General features: G+C 41.7%; 1 protein-coding gene across 1 annotated transcript in view; it reads left to right on the top strand.

The window, feature by feature from the left end:
- LOC114637598 (zinc finger protein 664-like) overlaps nucleotides 1–8,965 on the top strand; it is a 53,402-nt gene that overhangs the window by 1,498 nt on the left and 42,939 nt on the right. The window contains exons 2-3 of the mRNA XM_028785833.1: nucleotides 23–162; nucleotides 239–467. Coding sequence (XP_028641666.1) covers nucleotides 23–162; nucleotides 239–467 — 369 coding nt within the window. The remainder of the gene's footprint in view (nucleotides 1–22; nucleotides 163–238; nucleotides 468–8,965) is intronic.

Here is an 8,965-nt window from a genome sequence, read left to right as displayed (position 1 = left end):
TGGAGTTTTTCTCCTCTCGCAGGCCAGTTACCAGCTACTCAGACACTAAGGGACCAGAAAGCAGCGCGGTCGCCCTCACAAGCACCGCACATTGGTCCCAGGCTCGGATCCTGCAGAGCCCATTCACTGAGTCCTGCCCAAACTGTGTCCTGAACGCACAACGTTCGCAAACGACGTGGCGAAATCGCACAGCAGTGCACACTGGGAAGTGACAAAAAGGACGGGAAAACCCCGCCAGAGAAGAATGAAACCAAGGCTGGTTCCCACCGGCAGCACAACCCGCAGCCCGGCAGCACAACCCGCAGCCCGGCAGCACGGTGTCCTGCCAGCCTGACCGCCACTCACCTCACGCTGCGCCTCACAGAGACAGGAACAAACTCCGCCCGCCCGCAGACACCCACAATTCCAACGGTCCAGACTCCAAGCGTACGCTGTTATAGCAGCAGATTACGTTCGGACCCAAGAGGGTGTGTCCTCTTAGGTCACTTCCGGTTGCTGTCTTGGTTACCACAGTCTACTCGCCTCCCACTTGTGGGACAGCGCACATGTGCGCTACCAGTGGCTGAGGTAAATCTTGCCAATACTTATTATGGCTCATCTAGTGCTTCCTGCTCTTTCAGAGAGTGCCATGGCCGCATTCACGCTCCAGTGATAAGGAAGCAACCATCGAACTGTCTCAGTTCCTCACAACCAGGCATGGCCTGTGGAATGTGATGCACCGAAAGTCCAAGGCTGTCTCACCTGGCCGGGGGAGTTGTTTACTATAGGTTTTTGTATCTATTTCTAGGAGACTGTGACATTGTATCGTCTTAAACCTAACTTTTTAGTTATTTTTAAATTTTTATTAGATTTATTTCATGTGTTTTGTCTACATGTATAATCTACATATATAAACATGCCTAGTGCCTGTGGAGGTGAGAAGAAAGTGTAGGACCCCTGGGATTGGAGTTACAGATGATTTTGAGTCCTCATCTGGGTGCTGTGAATGGAAATCAGGACATATGCAAGAATAGCAACTGCTCTTAGCCCATGTCTCTCCTTTTCTTCGTTTCTTCTGCTTACTTTCACCCAACCTTAAAAGGTTCTCATTTATTTATTTTTGAGATTGTTTCACTTTGTGGGCCTGACAGGCTTGGAACTGGCCATGTAGATCATTCCGGCTTTGCACTCTCAGACATCCCATGGCGTCTGTCTTCTGAGTGCTAGGATTAAAGTTGTTTACCATCACACCTGACCTTTTCTCATTTTTCGAAGATTGAAAACTAGGAAGGATTATCAGGAAACAGGAAAGTGAAGCCATATGAACCATTTAGAGTGAAAATATGAGAAGAACCATCAGGTACTTCTGACTGGGGGTATCTCATGGTTCCCAGAGGATAGAACTCTCCTCTTACTGAGAAGTAAACATTCCTTTTTAAGTGGCATAATAGAAACAGTGTAGAAGTAGATGGACAATGCAAATCATGGTAAATGGGGAGAATGGGGAATGCATCCAGCACTGTAAGTGAATCAGTAGACCTAATGTAAAGTATGAGGCTAATGCCAATGATAGTGAGAGGTGTCTACAGGGTAAATACATTCTAGCCCTGGAAGGTCTAGAACTATGTAGACCAAGCTGGCCTTGAACTTACTCTTACTTAGTCCTGTCTGTACTATTTAAATGCTAGGATCACACAGCAATGTGTCATCATGGCCCGTTCACAGATGGTCCTAGATCTTCCCACTGAGAACAGAGTACCCAAGTGATGATTTAGGGAACTCAGATTCATGGTCAAAGATAGAGGTCAGGAATCCCAAAAGACTAGGCTCAGCTATCAATCACCACATGTCACAATTATAATAAACTGTGAAAGCATTATGCTAATATCAGTTTTCCTCATTTATCTGTTACTTGTAAGCATATCATTATTGATAACTATACCTATTCATTGCATCTCAGGCACCACCTTGTTCTCCAGAGTTTGTTTCCTTACTGCAATCACTGTAGTCAGTAAACATGGCACAGAGCCCATCTTGCACCCCAGCCTGAACCCCAGCTCACTCACCAAGAAGATGGAGCACTTGCCTCACAGACTGTGATGAGTCACTAAAGAGAGGCAGAAGCTGAAGCTGCACACGCATAAGATCAGTCGTTAGAATCTGTACATGAGAGAGAACATGTTGTGACTGTCTGTCTAATCCTCAGTTACCTCACTCGTATTTTCCAATTTATTCCATCTTTCTGTAAGTTTCATTTTTGACGACCCAATAACAGTTTCCATTGAAGTCATGCTAGAGTTTCATTGTACATCTGTCTGTATTGATGAACATATAGACTTATTCCATTGGTTTGCTTTTGTGACAATAGGGGACAGAGTAGTGGTAAGCATGGGTGTGTGAGTGTCTCTTTGCTGTGATGGATCCCCAGAGCGTATGTGTGTCTAGATGTGAGTGCTGGGTCACAGAGTAGACAGACGGATCTGGCTTTAGTCATCTTAGGAACCACCATAAGGCCTCATACTGCATCCCTATCTCAAAAACACATCTTGACAAACAACCAAAGAACAACAGCAAAAACCCAGACTGACTTCATCAGGATTTCCACAATCTAAGTTCCCCTCCAACAGAGAATAGGGCTCCCTCTTCTTCACATTCTAAGCAGAATGTGTCCTTTCGTGATAGGCATTCTGACCAGGATGAGATGGAAATTTAAAGTAGTTTAATTTGCATTTCCCTTATATGTTAGGAAGTTATGACACTACAGATATTTATTGAAAGTATGTCTTGGCGGGCAGTGGTGGCGCATGCCTTTAATCCCAGCACTTGGGAAGCAGAGGCAGGAGGATTTCTGAGTTCGAGGCCAGCCTGGTCTACAGAGTGAGGTCCAGGACAGCCAGGGATACACAGAGAAACCCTGCCTTGAAAAACAAACAAACCAAAAAAAAAAATATATATATATATATATAAAGTCTTGACTGAACACTTCTGTCATGGTGTGCATGTTGTATTGTATTAAGAGGATGTTTTACAGGGGTCTATTCTTTTCTTCTAAAAGGCTGGATAAACCAAGGTGGTTAGGGATTGGCCATTTCTGAAGTTGTTTCGAAGCAAGTCTCTGGAAACAGCATCAGTTGAGGTTGGTTCAGGCAGGGAGCTGGAATAGCAGGTCCTCTCAGGTTCACTCCTGTCAGGGCTGTCCTTCTAGTCTTCCATTCTGCAACATACAAACCTGACATGCAGTACATAATTGTATAAAGACATTTGTAAGGAATGTGCAGCATGCACAAATCAGTTAAGGGAGGTTTTCTGCTCCTGATTTGGGCAGATGAAAGACATTTATCTTTCATTTAATGTTAGTTTGGATTATATCAGATTGTAAATCTTTTTTTTTCCAAGACAGGGTTTCTCTGTGTAGTCCTGGCTGTCCTGGAGCTCACTTTGTAGACCAGGCTATATCAGATTGTAATATCAATTTTTACTTATACCATTTAAAAGAATGGCATGAAAAGTCTTGAGGATTTTGTAGTCAACAAGGTCTATGGCTTTGCAAAGACACATTTTTAAATGTCTCAGCCTGTCTTGGAGCTGTTCTCAAGATGCAGGATCAGCTCATACATTTCCTGTCTTGTTTATCTTGCTAATCTTTGTCTTTTTGTTTGTAGCCAAGATCTTTAGAGAGTTTTCCCTTGTCAAATCTTATTTTTAATAATTTGGATGGAAGATACAGTTTTTCTTTTCTTGTTGGAAGAAATGTAAAATCTTCTGCCCAATATAACATATTTCCTTTTTTCATTTTGGAATTGGGACTTCTCTAGACTGTTCTAATTTAGCAATCCTTTCTGAAATCCAGTGTATCTTAACAGTTGTGCTATTTGTATCACTGACTTTTTCAAAAATTAAAGTCAACAAAGCACATTTCAAACTATCCTTGGGAAATATTATATCCCCATTTTGTTCTATGAGCATTTTCTTTAAGGTCCTGTTATACAATGGCTTGGCATTTAGGACTGTATGCTAAATCACGAATAGGCCTTATATCATGATGTCTATAAAATTGTTGTATGTTAATGAACATAAATCTCTGAACATCATCAGTTTCACTCTGTAATGGTGTTTTCTTTTTTCTTTTTTTAAAAGATTTATTTATTCCATCTGCATGCATACCTGCATGCCAGAAAAGGGCATCAGACCCCCTTAGAGCTGGTTGTGAGCATCGATGTGGTTGCTGGGAATTGAACTCAGGATCTCTGGAGGAGCAGACAGTGTTGTTAACCGCTGAGCCATCTCTCTGTTCCCATGTAAAGGCATTTTCAAAACAGTCATCATCTCTAATAAATGTGCAATCTCAGAACCATTCACCTCAGAACTCAAGACAGAAGTACATTGGAACTTGAAAATTGGATCAATTGTATGATGTATGTAAACCATGTATATACTTTAATTTTTTGAACTTTGCAAAATGCAATCCATTGTGTAGCATTGCTTTAAATTAGCATCAATAAGCAGAATCTGGATTTTTAATTTGATATATTATATCTTGATGGGCTTCCATTATTAATTTTTAAACTTCTGTGGAACCTTCCTGTCTAGAACTACATTTAGACTCTGGGAACTCTCAGGGGTCCAGGTTAGTTGACACTGTTGGTCTTCTTATGGTGTTGCCATCCCCTTCAGCTCCTTCAACCCTTCTCCTAACTCTTCTACAAGGGTTCTCGGGTTCTCTAACTCAGTCCAATCATTGGCTGTAAGTGTCTGCATCTGTTTCAGTCAGCTGCTGGCAGAGTCTGCAAACACAACATGGCATTAGTAATAGTGTGAGCATTCGGCACCCACCCATGGGATAAATCCCATTTTGGGGGGTCACTGGACAGCCTTTCTTTGAATCTCTGCTCCATTTGTGTCACTCTTTTCTTTTAGTCAGGAACAAATCTAGATCAAAATTTTTGAAGGTAAGTTGGTGACCTCATGCATCCACTGAGGGTCCTGTCTATCTACTGGAGGTGATCTCTTCGGGACCATGTCCCCACTGTTGGGCATTTCAGCTAAGGTCATTCCCATTGAGTCCTGGGAGCCTCTGGAACTTTCTAGAGATTCCCCATGGCCCCTACCCCCACAGCTTCATGTTTCCATTCATTCTCCTGACCCTCTGGGTCTCTCTTGTCTCCCCTCCCCCATACCTGATCCCACACCCATTTCCTTCCCACCTTACCTCTCCCACACAGGTCCCACCCTCCCTCCACCTCCTATGATTGTTTTGTTCCCCCTTCTAAATGGGATTCAAACATCATCACTTGGGACTTCCTTCTTGCTAAACTTCTTATGATCTGTGGATCCTGGATATTCTGCACTTTTTGGCTAGTATGCACTTATTGGTGAATACCTACCCTGAATGTCCTTTGGGGTCTGGGTTATCTCACTCAGGATGATGTTTTCTAGTTCTATCCATTTGCCTGCAAAAATTATGATGTCCTTATTTTTACTAGGTGAATAGTATTCCGTTGTGTAAATGAACCACATTTTCTGTATCCATTCTTCAGTTGATGGACATCAAGGTAGTTTCCAGCTTCTGGTTATTACAAATAAGGCTGCTATGTTCATAGTAGAACATGTGACCTGGTTGTATGGTGGGGCATCTTTTGTGTATAGCCCTAGGAGCCATATGGCTGGTTCTTCAGGTAGAATTATTTCCAATCTTCTGAGAAACCACCAGATTGATTTACAGAGAAGGATTGTACCTGTTAGCAATTCCACCAGCAAAGGAATTTCTCTACATCCTAGCCAGCATGTGCTGTCATTTGAGTTTTTGATCTTAGCCATTCTGATTGGTGTAAGGCAGAATCTCAGAGTAGTTTTGATTTGCATTTCCCTATTGACTAAGGATGTAGAACATATCTTTAAGTGCTTCTTCTCGACGATTGCAGATTCTTCTGTTGAGAATTCTCTGTTTAGCTCTGTACATTATTTTTTAATTGGGTTACTTATGTTTTTGGAGTCTAACATCTTGAGTTCTTTATCCATTTTGGATATTATCCCTCTACACATATAGGGTTAGTGAAGATCTTTTCTCAGTCTGTAGGTTGACATTGTGTCATGTTGACAGTCTCCTTTGCTTTACAGAAGCTTATCAGTTCCATGAGTTCCCATATGTCAATCATTGATCTTAGAGCCCAAGCCATTGATGGGCTGTTCAGAGAATTTTCTCCTCTGCCAATGTGTTTGAGGACACTTCTCACATTCTCTTCTGTTAGATTCAGTATATCTGGTTTTATGTAGAGGCAGCCATGGTGCAGGTGCAGCTAAAAGTTCTACATCTTCATCTGAAGGCTGCTAGCAGAAGACCTACTTCCAGGCAGCTAGGATGGGTTTTTGTTGTTGTTGTTTTGCTTTTTTTTTTTTTTTGGTTTTTCGAGACAGGGTTTCTCTTGTAGCCCTGGCTGTCCTGGAACTCACTCTGTAGACCAGCCTGGCCTCGAACTCAGAAATCCGCCTGCCTCTGCCTACCAAGTGCTGGGATTAAAGGTGTGCGCCACCGCCCAGCTAGGATGAGGGTTTTATAGCCCACACCTACAGTAAGACACCTACTCCAATAAGGCCACAACTTCCAATAGTGCTATTCCCTGGATCAAGCATGTACAAACCATCACACCTATTGAAGACAAGTCCCTGAATCTCCTGTGCACACTTGGATGTTGGTAAATGTTCCTGCCTTGATGATAATGGACTGAACCTGTAAGACTGCCCCAATTAAATGTCGTCCTTATAAAAGTTGCCTTGGTCATGGTGCTTGTTCACAGCAGTAAAACCCTAACTAAGACAGAAGTTGGTACCAGGAACTGGGGTATTGCAATGATAGGCCTGAGCATGCTTTAGTTTGGAAGAATTTTGGGACTTTGGATTTGGAATACAGTGGAATGCTTTAAAAGGGACTTAATAGGTTATCCTAGGAGATATATGGAAGACCCCTTTGACATCAGACATGAAGATGTAGAGTTTGGAGTTTGTCCAGCTGGTTTCATATCTTGCTTTGGGGATTACACATGATTAGATGAATCTCAGAAGAGGTTTTCAACTTTGGACTTTTAACATTTTTGAGACTGCTTTAGACTATGGGGACTTTTCAAATTAGACTAAATGTATTTTGCTTTATGCTATGTTTAGGTATGGCTCCCATAGACTCATGTTTGAACAAGCCTATGGGTGCCAGGGAGTGGATTGTGATGGTTTGTACATGCTCAGCCCAGCGAGTATCACTATTAGAAGGTTTGGCCAAATTGGAGTAGGTGTGTCACCCTGGGTGTGGGCTTTAAGACCCTTATTCTACCTGCCTGGAGGCAGATATTCGACTAGCAGCATTCAGATGAAGATTTAGAAATCTCTGCACCTCCTGCTCCATGTCTGCCTGGATGTTGCCATTTTCCTGCCTTGATGCTAATGGACTGAAACCTCTGAACCTGTAAGCCAGCCCCAATTAAATGTTGTCCTTTCTAAGACTCACCTTGGTCATGGTTTCTGTTCACAGCAGTAAAACCCTAAGACAGGTGTCTATACTCATGTTCTGCCTTCTTTCTAATGCTTCTCAGGACGATCTGTCCACATGTGAGACTTCACAGTGTTTACACTGATCATTATGCAGGAAATTGCACTACACATTTTCCTGCAGTGCAATCTGATGTATGCATTTTATGAATTGTGGTTTCTACCTCTCAGAAAATGATCAGTTTTGTCATTTCACATATATACATACATGTATATATGTATATATTATAATTGACATCTTGTCAGCTCAACCCATATAACATTACCAAATGTTAACCTTTGCTTTTTACATTATTCTCAAGATTTTATGTTTTATCATAATATAACACAGTCTAATTTTTAAAAGTCCTTATTTATTTCAAAAATTCCAACACTTTAACAACTCAGTGTTTCTTTAATGTATCTATCTCTTAGCTGTGGGCTCCTCAAAAATCAAAATGAAGTTACATCATACTTTCTTCTTCCAAGAAGAAAGAACCACTGCACTGTTGCAACACAAAGGCAAGATAAAAACCCAATGTTATAAATAACTGGGTGTTGCTGAGTCCTGCATGGCCTTGGTAGGGACAGAATGATGTGGTTCCTGCCCCTGAGACGGGGACAGCTGACAGAGGCCTCCACCAATATTGACTGCTGAGGGCATAAGAGCGCTTTTTTTCTTTTAGCATAATGTACAAATTTTACATTCCTCCACCAATGAGCGTCCTTCCTGTTACTGTTAATGACTCCATGATAATCAGATAGAGTCCGTCTGGAAGGCAAAGGTGTGGCTAATGTCTCTACAAAAGGGTAAATGCTTCTAGACAGCACTTAAGGCCGTGAAAAAGAACTCTTAAAAATATGTGTTCAAAAATACATAATTTCTCAAAAATAAGGATGCAATATTAACTATATGAAAGGCTTCATTAATCTAAAGGAACAAAAGCAGCCAAGCTGAGCCAAATTGACAGATGGATAAGGAAGGAGATAGAGAGACTAAGGGAGTGGCAATCGCAGGAGATCCCACCCAGCTAAATTATTTTGTTTATACTTACAAAAACAGATTCCTGAGTTCTGGGCTAGCCTGGGACAGAGGAAGATTAAACCCAGGTGTGGTAGAAATGGTAATTTCAGAATGAAGTCCCACCCAGCTAATTTACCATCTGAGTTTAACAGAGGCAAGATTATCTCTGAATTCTTTTGCAGTATTAAAAGAAAATGTATCCTTTCTGTTTCCTAAGAATTAGGGGACTGTGCTCAACGGATGAAAATTCATATGAAAATCAAATGGGAACCTGGATTAAACGACTAGATTGATATGTAAAATAAAAGACTGGGCTTGTTATCTGCTAGTGATGATGAGATACCAAGAGATTCTTTTAGAAGAGCAAGAGAGAACTGCTTGGAGAACCGTATTGAGCAGAAGAGAGAGAGAGAGAGACAGAGAGAGAGAGAGAGAGAGAGAGAGAGA

Source organism: Grammomys surdaster, unplaced genomic scaffold (assembly GCF_004785775.1).
Source record: "Grammomys surdaster isolate TR1022 unplaced genomic scaffold, NIH_TR_1.0 125349, whole genome shotgun sequence".
In the NCBI taxonomy this organism is placed as follows: domain Eukaryota; kingdom Metazoa; phylum Chordata; class Mammalia; order Rodentia; family Muridae; genus Grammomys; species Grammomys surdaster.
The sequence above is the reverse complement of the archived record's forward strand: the minus strand, read 5'-3'. Positions and strand labels throughout refer to the sequence as shown.